The following is a 17,277-nucleotide window of genomic DNA, read 5'->3' as shown; positions in this document are numbered from 1 at the left end:
AGGCAATCCCTGATTGGTGGTTAACTACCAGCAATCAACAGCAAGGTGTTACCTTTCCTTGGCGCCATCCTTGGCGCCATCCGTCTCCCACCCCCCTGTGCTCTGCAAACATGCCTCATCATGTTAAATTGTTGTCTAGACAAGCTCGAGCAAATTCCCCTCAGCTAACTGATTGCCGCGCATGGTCCCAGTTTGCAGACCGCTCCTGCAACTGTTGTTCTGGTGTCTTGCAGGCACAGAAGAATAAGGCAGGATGGGTGTCTATGACCCTCAGATGCTGAAGGTTGTGCTCTTTGGAGGTTTGATGCTGGTATCGGCCATTGGGATCTTCCTGGTGTTCACCTTCGTGGAGAAGGTCCTCCGTCCTTCTGAGGAAGCCTTGGCCAAGCAAGGCAAAGGGCTTAAGAAGACTCAGCAGAAGGAAAAAGAGAAAAAGAAGAAAGAGGAAGCTGTTGAGAAAAAAGGAGAAGGAAAGAAAAATCAAGAGAAACCTAATGGACAGGTCCCAGAGGCGCACCAAAGTGCTCCAGTGGTCAGCTCTGTCACCATAAAGAAAAGCAATGTTCTTCCAGCCCATGAGGAGCAGAAGCATAATGGACCTGTCAAGAAGGTGGCTGCATCCAAGAAGAAGAGCGAGCCAGGTAAGGCCAAGTTCCTCTGCATATATCCCCGTCGGGTAAGCCGGCAGAGGGATCGGAGAAGGGCTGGAGTCATCTCGTTCCCTTAGCAAAGAGCTGGAACGAACCTACCTGGTGAAAGGCAGGAGATGACCTTGCTGCTCTGCATCACTGGCACCGCTGCATGGAGCGACAGTCCCCCAGCGAGGCTGTGTCACGATGGAGTCCAGCTTCTGATGCCCACCATGTCTCTGCTCCCTGGCATTAGCAAAGCGTGCCCAGCTCCGTCTGGAATCGCTCAGTGTGATGGAGGGCGGTGGCAGGGCGGCAGGAGCAGTAGCAGAGCCAGGCAGAGGTGGCAGCTGGCTCAGGGAACACTTGTCTGTGGTGGGTGCCGTCCCCAGCACTCGTCACGTTGCTTTCAGTTAGAGAGGTATCAAACTTGGCTGTGGAAATCTGGGCGGTTGCTGGCGTGAAATGGCAGTTATGGGGTTGAAGTCAACTGAGGTGATGCTACTCAGCCCTGCCGTTGGCTCAAGCGCTCCCAACCCCTCCTCTCTCCTCCCCAGCACCTGCGGACTCGGATGGGCCCCTCTACCTGCCCTACAAGACGCTTGTGTCCACAGTCAGCAGCATGGTGTTCAGTGAGGGGGAGGCCCAGCAGCTCATCGAGATCCTGACGGAGAAAGCGGGCATCGTCCAGGACACCTGGCACGCGGTAGGGCTGCCAGCAGCGTCGTGTCCACCAGGGCTGGGCCAAGCCTCCGGGGGTGCGGAGGGGCGAAGGCAGCCCGTTTTCGGGCAGGCTGTCCCCCGAGGGTCAGCCTTAGAGACGGGAGCTGAATTTTCCCCTGGAGCAGAGGGCAGGACCCTGTGCGTGTGGGGTGGAGGGGTTGGATGCGGAGGTGGTGGTCCCCGCTGATGTGCCACCCTGTGCCGGCAGGCCAAGCAGAAGGGTGACCCTGTCACTGTCCTGAAACGCCAGCTGGAGGAGAAGGAGAAGCAGCTCGCCACTAAGCAGGAGGCTGCAGCCGCTGCCAGAAACAAGGTGGAGGAGCTGAGTCAGGTAAGTGCCGCGCAGCCCTCCCGGCACCCCTGGCACAGGCTCTGCGCCTCACGGCTCGCCGTGTGCCTCCCTCTCCCCGCGTCTTACCCGCCCTTGGAGGTGAAGCCCAGGGGTTCTCTGGGCCCTTCATCCATTTGCTGTTTTCTCCCCAAAAAGGGGAGGAGATGCCCACCTGAGCTCCTCTCCTGGGCCTGATCCAGCCCGGGGAGGCACGTGCCCTGTTGGCAGCCGCAGCAGGAGCGGGCTAAAGCCGTGCCCGTAAGAGACTGCAGCTTTCTGCTGCTCTATGGAGGACAGTAAAGCCCTTCTCATCTCTTGCCAGAGCCCCTGAGCTGAGAAGGTGTTGAACAGTCGCTTTTTAAGGAGCCTGATCCTATTTACAGCCGCCTTGCCTGACTCAGCCCCTTGCCTCCACCTCTCGTTGGGTGTTGAAGTTAGAAGGGACCCCCGGCGCGTCGTGCTCAGCACCTCCTGCCCCGCAGCCGCCAGGACCCTGCTGCAGCAGGTCCATCTGCCTGCAGGCAGGAGAGGAGAGGGCGAAGCCACCCTGTGCACTGAGTGCTGCGCTAAACCCCGGCCTGTGCAGGCAGCCCAGGGCAGCGGCACGGCATCACCCAGCCGGCCAAGAGAGCATCCCTGCCTTGGCAGGGGGCGGAGGGGGAGTCTGTGTTTCATTTGTGGGGGTGTTTTCTTTTTTTAGTTTTCCTGCTTTGCCGCAAACTTGATGTGATGATGTTGATCCTGGGGCCGGGGAGGGGAATAAAATTCCAGGCCCTCACTCCTGTCTCTTAGCTGGCCCAATGTGGAACAACAGTGGCATCCAGTGGCCACTGAGCCCAAAGCTTAATGCAGGAGGAAATGTAAGTGCGGACGGTGTAGCTGGGCCTGGGGGCAGCGCCGAAAGGGTTACACTTCTTAAAGTCTTCTGAGCTAGGAGGCCACTTGGTTCGAGTCCCCTTAAAGCAGGGAAGTTCCTACGCTGAAACTGACCGGGTGGCTTCTCTCCTCGAAGGAGCTGGCGGCCGAGCGGGCCAAGGCGACAACCCTGGAGGGCAAGCTGAAGGAGCAGCTGCTGGCCCGCGAGCAGGAGATGGCAGCGGTGCAGGCACGCATGCAGGCCAGCTACCAGGACCATGTCAGCGAAACGCAGCAGCTGCAGGGCAAGGTGAGCCCCACGCGGTGCTCTGCAGCGTCCTCCGCTGGCTGCCGGCTGGCCCTCGGTGGCAGCTGCCTGGTCTTTTGGAGAAGACCGAGGTGGACGAGGGGACCAGAGCCTCGGGGAGGGGCGAGAGCCCCGCAGTGCTCCTGAGCCGTGGTGCTCACGCTAGAAGAGGGATGTGGGAGCATCCTCACGGGATGCAGCAGCCGCAGGGGCTGTCAGCATCAGCAGACACCTCGCTGTGGCTTCCTTGCCAGTCCCTCTTGCCCATGGAGTGGGCTCCTCAGGGGAGAGCTGAGGGGCTGGCAGCGGCGGCATTAACCCCTGTTGGTCTCTCCCTAGATCCGCACCCTGCAGGAGCAGCTGGAGAATGGCCCTGACACGCAGCTGGCTCGCCTGCAGCAGGAGAACTCCATCCTGAGCGATGCCTTCTGCCAGATCAGAAGTCAGATGGAGAGCAAGTAAGACTAGGGGTGGGGGTGGGGGGCAGAGCCTGGGGCCGCCCTCTGGCAAGCCCTGGGGGTGGCTGTCCATCATGATTGGCCACCCCCTTTCTTGAGGGTGCTTCTACAGACGCCCCAGCTAGCTGGAGGTAAAGGAGGGAGTGAGGAAGAGATTGCCAAATGGCTTTTGTGGGCCTGGCAGGGGAAACAAGGATGCTTTTCCCAAGTGGAAGGGCAGGGGAAGCCCTCTCTGCTTTGGAGTCACCTGTGCTGATGCTAGCGGAGGGGGCAGAGGGGACCAGAAGGCGCTGCAGCATTTCTCCACACTTCGGAGAGCTTGTGCTCACCAACTTCAGAAGAAATGTCGCTGGCTCTTTGATGGGAGCGGTGCTGCAGAGAACCGAGACCTGCCTGGTGCATACAGAGCAACCAGGAGCTAGGGGGAAGAATTTGGCACTCTGTTTTTGTAGAAAGTCTGAAATGGCTGGTGATTAACAGTGGTCAATTAATTACAGAGCAGACTCCAGCTGCTTAGAGTGCTTCCTCCTGTGTCTGGGAACACAGATCCTTGCGTCTTCTATTTCATGAGAAAGGAATGTCTCCTGTGATGGAAACGGAGCTTTTGAAATTGATGTGTCAGCTCCTTCCACCCCATCCCTGAAGGACCAGGCGTGTCCGAGAAGCAGGCCAACACAACCGTTGAGATGTTTCAAGCCCTGTTATCAGGCCCACAGGAGGATGTGTTCCCCCTGGGTAACGCCAGGGATGCTTGACTGGCCTGCGGGCTGCAATAACGCTGCTTCTGTTGGTGCAGGCAAAACGCTGAGGTGGCCAGGTTACAGGAGTGGTGCGGCAAGCTGATGAACGAGCTCTCTGAGAAGTCAGAGGTGCTGCAGCATGAGAAGCAGCTGAGGAAGAGCTGGAAGATGAAAGTGGCAGCCTTGGAGAGGCAGATGGAGCAGCTGCAGGTCAGGCAAGCGCCTGCAAACCTGCTCCCCCCGGGTGTGAGGGTGGGGGGGGAAGCCTAGGTGGTGCACCGTGCTGGGTGGTAGCCTCAGGTGAGAGAGGAAACCCAGTGGCCCCTGCCAGCGGGTGCTCACGAGGACGTGGGTGCTCCCTCTTGACTCTGAAGCCCTTGGTGCAGGAGGTAGAGCTTGTGGCTTTGTTGTTGTCACCGGGGTGTGGCTGGATTTGGGTTTTTTAGGGGTGTTTAAAGGACACCTCCCAGGTAGAGCCTCTGAGCACACCGCTGGAGCAGTGGTGCATCGCTGGCTTGTGGCTACCGAGGCAGCTCAGTGGAGACCTGAGGTGACCCGAGATGTTTTGGAGGGGGGAGTGTCACCAGACGGCCAAGGGAGACTCAGGCAGATGCCTTCTTTTGACTCCCATGTAGGAAAAACTAGGAAAAAAAAAAGAGAAAGAACCGGGGCCAGGCAGCAAGCGAACTACAGGAGCGACTGAAGGTTACCCAGGACCAACTGGCCAAAGGGAGAATGAAGAAGTGTAAAGAACAGCTTCAGGAAACAGTACTGGTGGTAGCCACAGCCATCCCTCCCCTTGGTGCTGGTGGAGGGCAGGGGGAAGCGCCTGTCAGGCAGCGGTTGAAAACCGGAGACAAGGTGGCACTTGCTGCCAGAAACCATCTGGGTGGCTTTTGGGAAGCTCTGGGAGCACAGGAAATGGTGGTCATGGTTCTCCCTTCTCAAAAGGCAGGACCTGGCCCATCTGTGAAACGCTTTGATGCTTGTGTTACCGAAATCTCGGAATGAAGAACTTATCGACACCAATGTGATGTAGATAAGCAGACACTTCTTTATTGACGAGTCCTCTCACGATCAACGCACACCAGGTCCCACACTCAGATTCCATATATAGAACTTATTCATACATATTCATACATATACATATTCATTAAATATTCATGCATAATCATAACATTTCCCATAAATCATTTACATACTCTCCTCCTATATCCGATTCTGCGCAGTAAAGCTTAGAAAGGTCTAGAAATGGGTCTGGGGTACGATTTGGGTAGGTGGTATATGAGTCGGTGGTCGCGATCTCCCCCTGCCGGAATTACCTTTTACTAAAGTTCACAGTTTCTTGGCAGGCACCTACAAGCTGTTCCAGTCGACTCTCCCCAGTTCCCATTAATCTCATCCTCTGACATTTCAATGCACCTCTACGTAAAGAAGACTGGTTAAGTACAAAGGAACCTTTCAACCCTAAAGTTATTACCTAAGTTTTTCCACAATAGTTCCAGGCCCTTCTTCTAGCCTTGGTACAGGACGTACAAAAGATGTCATAACTACTTCTACTATATAGCTGTAAATTTTCCATAAAAATTTTCTTATTCCTCTATATTTTAATTCTATTAAATGATTTTATAAAATCAATCAATCAATCTAATATAATCAATCAATCTTAACTTATTAACAAATCGATAACATTTCCCCCCTTTGAAAGTGTTGAAAATCATCATTTCAATACTTTCACATTATTCATATATCTTTTGTTTCAACATATTTTGGTGATGGATCATATCTTGGTGAAATGGTTGGTACTTCTCTCATAATCATACGATTCACTGCAATTCTATTAGTAAACTGTTTCTTCAGACATGCTTATACTAGCATGCTCATCAAAAAGACAACTAGCAACAGAAACAAAGTTTTAATTATAGATTGTATCCAAGAGCTCAAATTCCATCCCAGTTTGTTAAAAATTTTTCCAAACCAATCTTCTGACATATCCTTTTGAATTGTTTCAGTTTCTTTTTCATTTTTTTTTTCCCAATAGGTCTAGATCATGTTCCACATCCTGAGTGACATTTGGAATGTGGACACAACAGTGGTCCAGTTTATCTTTGAGATATCCACACACTCCATGTTCTTTAAGCAGGAGCCTATCTAGTGCCATTCTATTTGTAAAGTCATTCTGGAGGTCGCCTGTAATTATATATTCAATTCCTTAAACCCCTTTTTGTTAACGTTTGCTAATTTTTCCACTTGACCAGCTAACTGATAGAGCCATGCTCTGTTTCTATATGAAGCTGTAGGATTTAAAAGTGATTCAAGTGCCCAACCAGTTTTCACTCCTATAAATGGTTCATTCCAAATATCATCATTTATCTCAGATCTCTTTATTCGTTTAGATTCTAAATTCTCTAAGGATCCTTTAAATGGTGATTTCTTCCAGATTGGACACAATGTTGGCATGCCTAACGTGATTTGTTTCACCTTACCATCTAATGGTAGGTGTGTTGTCCAGGTTCCATCACTTAATGCCCAAACTAAATGTCCTGGACTTCGAATAGTAGATTTTCTACAACTAAACAAAGTTCCTCTTCTGACTGTAAAAGCGCTGGTTAAATTTAGAGTATTCTTAAGACCTCGACAAAAACAACCAAATTTTAAAACAGTGGCCTACAGAGGAATTCTTTGGATTACTAAGTCTGCATTACTGCAATCATACACTTTTTCACATTTCCACCATGGCACTATTTTATTTTCTTTCTCTCCCAATGTAGTTGACCTATCATCTACCCAGGGTAATACTGAAAAAACTTTTCCATCCCATGTAAAACACCAAGGAGTTCTTGATATATATTGAAAATGGGAAAATATGGACATAGACCATATAGAGTCCCACTGGTCTACTAATTGGGTGCTTTGGCCAGTTTCGTTACACTTCCATTCCATAACACTTTTGCTCACATTGGTTTTAAATTGTTCATCATAAGAACACCATCCTACATTCTTAAATCTCCCTATTTTGGTAAAAACATGATTTAACAATTTTTCACAATCTGCCAGACTACCTGGAGTTTTCCATTGTTTTCTAGTGACTTTCACTTGTTCATACCATTGAGTCACTGGCCTCTGTTCACAATAATTGGTCTCATTTTTATGTTCCAGGTTAGTCAAATTCATGGTTAAAATTCCCCATGGAATAGATTCACCTACTGCTCTTGGTATAGGTAAACAAGCAGTGATCTGCGTGATGTTTTGTAAATTGGCAAATTCTTTAATTAATCCTACCATCAAATTTTCCTCAGCCATTTGTTTGGGAATGTCAATCACTTGTTCTGTTTCTATTTGTCTTTTGTTCCTATTCACCAAGTCATCCCATGATCCCACCAACACTATCAACCAAAAGAAAATCCAAAAACCAATCATAACTTGATCTGCAAAATTAGACATGTTCCAAAGTCAATTTTTAAGTCTCTGGGTCACGTTCCACAGTCCTCCACGGAGTAGATGCCTTCTTTATGGTGCTTTCTTCACTCGAGTATAATGTATCCAAGCATCCGATTCTGCAATTTTGATAGCTGTAAAAGTGGTTAGCAGTATCTGGAAAGGTCCTCTCCAGTGCTCCTGCAAAGGTTCAGAGGTCCAAGTGTTCACATAGACATAGTCTCCTGGTTGGAAATCATGCACTGAATTTTCCAGGGATAAAGGTCTATTCCAAATTACTGCACTTCAAATCACAGCCAAAGTTTTCCTTGGAAAAAACAAATAGTTATACACATCTTGTTTTCCTTTTACATATATGTTTGGATTTGGTTCTGGAGACTCATATGGTTTTCCATATAATAATTCATAAGGACTGACTGAGGTTCCACTCTTTGGTTGTACTCTGATTCGTAATAATGCCAATGGAAGTGCCTGAGGCCACTTTAAACTAGTTTCTTGACAAATTTTACTTATTTGTCGTTTTAACGTTTGATTCATCCTTTCCACTTTCCCACTAGATTGTGGCCTCCAAGATGAATGTAAATCCCAATTAATACCCAATGCTTTGCTAACACTTTGGACTACTTCAGCCACAAAGTGTGGACCTCTGTCAGAGGAAATTCCAATAGGAACTCCAAATCTTGGAATTATTTCTTGTAATAACCACTTCACAGCCTCTTTTTGCTTTTGTGGTGCGACAGGGAAGGGCTTCTGGCCATCCTGTAAAAGTATCAACCCTTACCAGGATGTACCGGTACCCATTTTGTCTAGGTAACTCTGAAAAATCTACTTGCCAATAATCTCCAGGTTCTGTACCAGATTTCAGTCTACCCATTTGAACCTTTTTCTTAATCACTGGATTATTTTTCAAACATACTTCACACTTTGCAGTTACCATTTTAGCTATTCCCAACATCTTAACTGATATTATTTGCTTTCGTAAAGATGTTACTAAGGCTTCTGCTCCCCAGTGACATTCTTGATGTCTTGTTTGAATTATCTCTCTCATCCCAAGAGGTGGAATTACTACTTGTCCATTAGGAGTTATCCACCATCCAGCTAAGTTTTTCTTAGCACTTAATAACTGACCCAATTTGTCATCTTCCTCTGAATATCTCGGTTTTTCCCTAGGAAGGGTTACTGTTTTAGAAGGAATTATTGCCATTTGCAATGCTTGTTTCTTTGCTACCTTTTTTTTGCTGTTTTATCAGCTAAATTATTTCCAATTATTATTTTTATATTTCCAATCTGATGTGCCTTACAGTGCATGATTGCTACTTGATCTGGCTTTTGAACTGCTTGTAATAATCGTAATATTTCTGTTTGATGCTTAATGTTTGATCCTTGAGAGGACAATAGCCCCCTCTCTTTCCACAAAGCTCCATGGACGTGCACTACCCCAAAGGCATATTTTGAATCAGTCCAGATATTTACTCTCTTGTCTTTGCTTAATTCTAAGGCTCGAATTAAAGTAATGAGTTCTGCCTTTTGGGCTGATGTGGTACTCGCCAATGCTCCTGCTTCTATAACTGTAGTCTCTGTTGTTACCGCATATCCGGCGTATCGGACTCCTTGTTCCATAAAGCTGCTTCCATCATACAATTCCCAGTCTGGTCGCTCCAATGTCACATCCTTCAGATCTTCACGACTGGAATAAACATACTCGATGGTAGCCAAGCAGTCATGTTCCAGTCGTCCTTCTTCCAATATGGAACTTAAAAACACTGCAAGATTTACCAGGTTAGTTGTCTTTAGAATCACATCATCCTGTTCAGTCAATACCACCTGGTACTTCATCATTCGGCTGGGGGACAGCCAGTGTCCCCCCTTCTGTTCTAGGACAGTTATCACCATGTGTGGAACATAGACTGTTATTGTTCTTCCCAAAGTCAATTTCCGAGCTTCTTGTATGAGCATCACTGTTGCGGCCACTGCTCGAAGGCAGTTTGGCCACCCTTTACTCACTGTGTCCAGTTGTTTAGAGAAATATCTGACTGGTCGTTTCCAGCTTCCTATCCTCTGGGTTAACACGCCCAGTGCAAGGTGTTGTCTTTCATGTACGAACAACTGGAAATCTTTGGTTAGATCCGGCAGTCCCAAGGCAGGTGCAGACATTAAGGCACGTTTCAATTCTACAAAAGCCTTTTGCTGTTGTGGGCCCCAGACAAAGGGAGAGTTCTTTTGGGCCTCGTACAGCGGTTTAGCTATTAGCCCATAGTTCATGATCCAAGGCGACACCACCCAGTCATTCCCAAAAATGCTCTGAGTTCATGAATATTTCTCGGCTCAGGTATACCACAAATAGCTTCTTTGTGATTTTTTTCCTAATTGTCGTTGTCCTTTTAAAATCTCAAAGCCGAGATATATCACAGTCTGGCAGGCTATTTGGGCTTTCTTCCTGGATACCTTATACCCATTTAGTCCCAGGAAATTCAAAAGGTCAATAGTCACCTGTATACAAATAAATCTTTCTTTTGTAACAATCAATATATCATCCACATATTGTAAAAATAAATGTCCAGGTCTTGGTTTGTCCTGTTTCCAGATTTCAAATTCCTTAGCTAAATGATTTCCAAAAATAGTTGGACTGTTTTTAAATCCTTGGGGTAATCTAGTCCATGTCAGCTGCATCTTTTGGTTTGAGGATTTTCCCATTCAAAAGCAAACAGTTTTCTGGTTTCCTTTTCCAAAGGTACACAAAAGAAAGCATCTTTTAAATCAAGCACTGTGAACCACTGATAAGTCTCCCTTAACGCTGTTAACAGTGTATAAGGGTTTGCTACTACAGGATAAATATCCTTAACTATTTGATATACTGCTCTCAAGTCTTTCACCAGCCTATATTCACCCGAGGGTTTGGTTTTTGGTTTTTTTTTTTGGTTTTTTTTGTTTGTTTGTTTTTGGTGGGGTTTTTTTGTTTTTTTTGGGGGGGGCTGGTAAAATAGGAGTATTATACTCAGATTCACATTCTTCCAAAATTGTATACTCCAAAAATTTATCAATCAATTTCTTCAATTCCTGTCTCACTTCTGATTTGATTAGATATTGTTTAATTCTCGCTGTTCCTGTGCCTTCCTTCAAATCTATTTTAACAGGTTCTGCTAGTTTCGATTTACCAGTAATATTTGTTTCCCATACAGTAGGGATCACTGCCAAATCCACCTCCGGTGGAATTTCTTGTTCCTTTACCTTTTTTTGTATCATCAAGATTTCTCCCGTTTTTGACTCAGGTATTTTCAAGAGAAGTTCTCCTTCATCAAAAACAATCTGTGCATTTAATTTGGATAACAAATCTCTTCCTAAGAAGGGTATCGGACATTCTGATACATACAAAAATTCATGTGTAATTATTTTATTTCCAAATTTCAAATCTATGGGTTGTAGGAATGGCCTGTTTTCTTCTTTCCCTGTTGCTCCTTTTATATTGGCTGTCTTTGTTCCAATTTTTCCTTTACAAGTATCTAATACTGAAAGTGTCGCCCCTGTATCTACTAAAAATTTAACTTCTTTATCTCCCAGCTTAATTTTAACCAGAGGTTCAGCTGGGCTCCCCTCCGGTCCCCTTCAGTCATCTAAAACCATTATTTTGGCAAGGTCGTGAAAAGCACTCCTGTTTCTGGGGCAGTCCTTTTTCCAGTGTCCTTCCTCTTTACACAAGGCACACTGATTTATTCCTAAGAGGGTATTAAATTTCCGATCACCACAATTCATATACCCTCCATGCCACTTCCAACATTGCATTTAAACTTCTTGAATTCTCTCCCTCCAGTTTCTGGAGGTTTTTTTTTTGTTTTGTTTTTGTTTTTTTTCTTATATCTGGTGCCGATTGCCCCATAAAAATCAAAGCCAATTGTATCTGTGCTGCCTCTGTTTCCACTCTCAAATCAGTGTATTTTCTAGCAGCTTCCTTTAATCTTTCCAAAAATGCTGAGGGAGATTCATTTTTATCTTGTCTTACTTCATATAATTTAGACCAATTCAAAGATTTAGGCATGGCATGTCTAATCCCATACAAAACCCACTTTTGATACCGCTTCAATCTTTCTCTATGTGCCACATTATTTGGATCCCACTGCGGATCCCCAGATGGAAAATTCTGTTCTATTGTTCCACCTGTTATTCCACTCATCACATCCAACTCTGCCTGTGTTTTGCCAGCTTTTAATACCATTTGTTTCTCTGTATCATCTAACAAATTATCCAAAATCACCTGTAAATCACTCCAGTCTGGATTCTGTGTTCTAATTATATAATCTACCACCTTGCCCACTTTTTCAGGATCTTCTCTATAGTTTCCTGCTGCCTGTTTCCAAGTCATCAAATCCGTAGCTGTAAAAGGTATTTTCACATAGACTGGTCCGTCGCTGCCAATTCCCTGTCGCAGGGGAGCTATTGTATGGGTCTGTTGCCGAGTTCTCCGTGAAACAGGAGTATGAATTACAATCTCCGATAATCTCTCTCCCACATCTCCTGTTCCACTGCTATCTGGTTCAGTCACCGGTTCTTGTATCCTTAATTCTCGACCCTGATTCATTTCTCTCCTAGGAGGGGATATATCTAACTCTGGTCCATCGTCATTCTCAATAACAGTGCTTTTCTTCAAACAACCTTTCCCAATCTCACAAGTTGTACAACACTTTTTCACTTTCTTATTATCAGCGGTTACAGCCATTACTAAATTATCTCCAGTAGTTAACTTACATTCCTCCTGCCAATCCTTTCTTTGTCTCAAGTAAAAGAACAAATCCACATATGGCATTTCACTCCATTTCCCTTCTCTTTTACAATACAACATTAACTGCAAAATAGTGTTATAATTCAGTGTCCCGTTCATGGGCCACTTTTCCTGATCTTCTAGTATATATAGTGGCCACCAATTATTACAATACTCAATCATCTGGCTTTTTGGCAAATCCTCATATAAATCTCCCCAATGCGCTAACAAACATCCCAATGGAGAATTTTTCGGGATTTTATCAGTTAACACAAGATTACCCAAGCTTCTACTTTTAAACGACCGAGTTAACTTAGTTGCCATGGTGTAATTACCCACAGTACAATACATAATTATTCAACTCTGTCACTCCGATCCGCAGATCCACACTCCACACTCGCTTTCGTTTTCAATTATACGTCTCACCCTTACAACCACACTCACACTTTCCCACAGTTGCTTTAAACAAGCATATAACACAATTTTATACCTCTTAATTTTCTTCTTAATACACAGACTCACAAAACAACAGAAAGACAAAAATATAACACAATATTATACCTCTTAATTTTCTTCTTAATACACAGACTCACAAAACAACAAAAAAAAGCACTAAAACTTCTAACTTCTTGTTAGAGGCACTACCTTAGAGAACACTATAGCATATAGTTTCTCTTGTCTACACTTTTGTCCAACCCTGCAATAGCTTTCGTTATGTCTTACGGGCAGACGCCTAGGCTTCCACTTCCACAAGGATCCTTTTAGTCCAACCCTGCAATAGCTTTCGCTTATGTCTTACGGGCAGACTCCTAGTCCTACCCTGCGCAGGTCTTTCACTGCGTCTGACAGGTAGACTTACTCAGTGGGACTCCAACCCACTGGTGGGACTCCATCCCACTCTTTCCCATACACTTATTATAGTGGGACTCCTGCCCACTTCCTCTAGTGCACTTACTTACTACAATTAAAAGAAGAAGTGTCTTACCAAAAAAAATCCAGGGAACGTCGCGAAGAGCCTTACGGATCGGGGATCGATGGGTATCCCCGAGAAATCCTCGGTGCCGGCTGGAACCGATCAGGTCCCCGACTCCTCCGGTCTCCTTCAGCGAGGTCCCATCTGGGTCGCCAAAACTGTTACCGAAATCTCGGAATGAAGAACTTATCGACACCAATGTGGTGTAGATAAGCAGACACTTCTTTATTGACGGCCGGGTGCGTGAGCGAGTCCTCTCACGATCAACGCACACCAGGTCCCAAAAACAGATTCCATATATAGAACTTATTCATACATATTCATTAAATATTCATGCATAATCATAACATTTCCCATAAATCATTTACATACTCTCCTCCTATATCCGATTCTGCGCAGTAAAGCTTAGAAAGGTCTAGAAATGGGTCTGGGGTACGATTTGGGTAGGTGGTATATGAGTCGGTGGTCGCGATCTCCCCCTTCCAGAATTACCTTTTACTAAAGTTCACAGTTTCTTGGCAGGCACCTACAAGCTGTTCCAGTCGACTCTCCCCAGTTCCCATTAATCTCATCCTCTGACATTTCAATGCACCTCTACGTAAAGAAGACTGGTTAAGTACAAAGGAACCTTTCAACCCTAAAGTTATTACCTAAGTTTTTCCACAATAGTTCCAGGCCCTTCTTCTAGCCTTGGTACAGGACGTACAAAAGATGTCATAACTACTTCTACTATATAGCTGTAAATTTTCCATAAAAATTTTCTTATTCCTCTATATTTTAATTCTATTAAATGATTTTATAAAATCAATCAATCAATCTAATATAATCAATCAATCTTAACTTATTAACAAATCGATAACACTTGAGCTGCCATGAGAATAAGGTTGAGACCCAGTTGAGTAACCCACCTCTCTTTTCCTTCTCCAGGGGGAAGAGGACAGTTTGAAGGAAGGGACTTCAGCTTGATGAGTCTGTGACCTAGACCTTACTGTCAGCTTACCAAAATGCCTTACACATTCCTAAAACTAAAACTAAAAATATATGCCTGATTTACTGTAGAAAAAAGTTGCAAGCCATTTGTGACCTAAAACCTAGTTTTGAAACTTAAAAAAAACCCCAAACACAAAAACCCAACCAGTAAACACTGGAGGCATATGTTTGTAAGAAAATCTTCATACTGTTTTGTACAACTACCGTTTGTTCCCAAGGGCACCGCACCGACCACATCGGGGCAGGCAGAACCCACAGATCTGTGAAAAGGGAAGACTCTGTTTGTACATCAACTGGTGAAATTATTTTTTTTCTTTCTTTTTTACTTTTTTTGGTTTGTTTTGGGTTTTTTTGTTTGTTGGAGTGCAAGAAGTGTGAAAGTGAGACCCAGCATGGAAGGAAGCCTCTCTTTGATGGGTGGCTCTTGGCACGTATCTTTTTGTGTATTTCTGGGTGTCGATGCATTTACAATGATGTAGTGAAAAGAGCTTATCCTTGCTTCATTTTCCCGTTATTATTTACTAAATTTTATTAAGTTTGCAAGCCAGCCAGGTGTTTGGGGTCACTGAAGAAGGACCCTGCTGTGGCCGGGAGCAGATCCTTTATTCCCCGCCTTGCTTGCTGTGCTGCAAACAGCCATCCCCTCTGTTTTTTCTCCAAGATACGCAAAGGAGAGAAGCCTTCCCTTCCAGCCACGAGTGTCCTCACACTGGCTGCACCCCGAGGTCCCCTGCCATGGGGTCAGGCTGAGCGTGGGGACAGGGCACAGCAGCACAGCCTCGCCAGCCCAGCGCAGGCTGCTCCTGCTCTCTTAAGCCTCAGCGCACCCCTGAAATTCTGTCCCTGCGGGTGCTGTGTGGTGGAGGTCCTTGGGCACTGCCTTCTCTCTCCCCTTCTTGTGGCTTTCCTTTTGAAACTCCACACAAAACCACCCTTTTTTCCCCAGGTTTTCTTCTTTTTAAATAATTTTTCTTTTTTTTTTTTTTTTTATTTCAAGTTGGTTTATTGGGAAATGGCAGAGACCACGTCACAGCTTGGTGCCTGCCTCCTCACAATAAAGCTGCTGAGCCTGGCGCTGACATCAGTGGGATTTGAGGAGCTGGTGGGGGGAAAAGGCCCCCAGAGTACTTGGTACCTCTGGGGTGTGTGAAGAACCAAGGCCAGGAAGGGGGATGAAGGCCAGACCCGCCTCCATTTTGTTCCCAGAGAAGTCTGCGTGTGCTCAGCCTCTATATTAGACACACCAGAGATTCCACGCAGGCAGGACTGGGTAGACACGTGTCCTGTCCCCCCAGCACTGCAGCTTTGGGGGTCATGATGGAGAAGGGACGTGCAAATCACACTTGGGCTGTGCGGTATGTGCATGACCTGTCTCTGGTCAGGCAAGAAAAAGGGGTCCTGCTGAATTCTGGCTGAGGGAATGGCAAGCTGAGAGCCCACCACCCACCACCACCCCTACTGCCTGGTGATTAACAGTGGTCAATTAATTACGGAGCAGACTCCAGCTGCTTAGAGTGCTTTCTCCTGTGTCTGGGAACACAGATCCTTGCGTCTTCTATTTCATGAGAAAGGAATGTCTCCTGTGATGGAGGAGCTTTTGAAATTGATGTGTCAGCTCCTTCCACCCCATCCCTGAAGGACCAGGCGTGTCCGAGAAGCAGGCCAACACAACCGTTGAGATGTTTCAAGCCCTGTTATCAGGCCCACAGGAGGATGTGTTCCCCCTGGGTAACGCCAGGGATGCTTGACTGGCCTGCGGGCTGCAATAACGCTGCTTCTGTTGGTGCAGGCAAAACGCTGAGGTGGCCAGGTTACAGGAGTGGTGCGGCAAGCTGATGAACGAGCTCTCTGAGAAGTCAGAGGTGCTGCAGCATGAGAAGCAGCTGAGGAAGAGCTGGAAGATGAAAGTGGCAGCCTTGGAGAGGCAGATGGAGCAGCTGCAGGTCAGGCAAGCGCCTGCAAACCTGCTCCCCTCAGGGAGATGGGGCGGGTGGCTGAATTGTGTGGGATCCGTGGGGCTGGCCATGGGGAGAGCTCGGGGGGAGATGAGCGTCCGCATTTGGATAGCGAGCTGCCTGGCGGACCTCTTCATTGCCTCCTGCCCCCTGTCAGTTTGTCACATGCAATGAACTCTATTGCACATCCCCGGCAAAGCCCAGGGGGCACGCTGCCCTGGTGGGAGTGGTTCTCGCTCACCTGTGAAGCTCCCCAGCCGGCTGTGAGGGTGGGGGGGGAAGCCTAGATGGTGCACCGTGCTGGGTGGTAGCCTCAGGTGAGAGAGGAAACCCAGTGGCCCCTGCCAGCGGGTGCTCACGAGGACGTGGGTGCTCCCTCTCGACTCTGAAGCCCTTGGTGCAGGAGGTAGAGCTTGTGGCTTTGTTGTTGTCACCGGGGTGTGGCTGGATTTGGGTTTTTTAGGGGTGTTTAAAGGACACCTCCCAGGTAGAGCCTCTGAGCACGCCGCTGGAGCAGTGGCGCATCGCTGGCTTGTGGCCACCGAGGCTGGTAAGATGCATGGAGACGTCAGGTGAGCAGCGTAGTCCCCAGGAGGAAAAGGTACCTTGGGAAGGGGGTTTGCTGACCAAGGGGTGGTCGCTAGTGATCTTGAGGGCAGATTGAGCAAACCAAGGTTACTGCCAAATCCTATTAAAAGCCCGGAGGCCTCGCGATGGAAAGCGGGGGTCAGGACGGAATAAGGCAGAATCTCACAGTAATAAGTTAAAAAAAGGGGGACCTCATAGCAGAAAGTAAGGGAAACTTTGCGTCGGGAAAAAGGAAAACAGGGGAGTAACAAAATCTTAAATAATTCATTACCAATAATCGTTTTTATTATCTGTTACATATTCTGCACAAGGCACTCCAGAAGCAGCCATGGCCCTCACGGAGCCTCCTGGCCAAAAGGCTTCAGTGTTGAGGGCAAAGGCTGAAGAGTGCATGAAAGTGAGAGAGACACAGGGGCAAGCACTTGTCCCACCTTGTAACATCACTTGTCGGCATCTTCTCATCTGACCCCAGGCTGCAAAGGGTTGCAGCTCCGCTTGTAAATGACTGGGTACCATTACAGCGGTATTATCAATCAA

At 46.8% G+C, this 17,277-nt stretch overlaps 1 protein-coding gene across 1 annotated transcript; it reads left to right on the top strand.

Annotated features, from left to right (window-relative positions):
• Positions 1-253: 253 nt before the first annotated feature.
• On the top strand, positions 254-3,431 carry LOC308057878 (ribosome-binding protein 1-like; the record flags this gene model as incomplete). The annotated part of the gene is made up of 5 exons (XM_080411900.1): positions 254-641; positions 1,187-1,335; positions 1,561-1,683; positions 2,696-2,848; positions 3,185-3,431. The coding sequence occupies 5 exons, from the start codon at positions 254-256 to the stop codon at positions 3,305-3,307; spliced, it is 936 nt and encodes a 311-aa protein (XP_080268026.1). The 3' UTR covers positions 3,308-3,431.
• Positions 3,432-17,277: the final 13,846 nt, after the last annotated feature.

The sequence above is a fragment of the Falco punctatus genome (assembly GCF_963210335.1).
Source record: "Falco punctatus genome assembly, contig: scaffold_31, whole genome shotgun sequence".
Taxonomy (NCBI): Eukaryota; Metazoa; Chordata; class Aves; order Falconiformes; family Falconidae; genus Falco; species Falco punctatus.
Note: the sequence above shows the minus strand (reverse complement) of the source record. Positions and strands in the feature narration are given on the sequence as shown.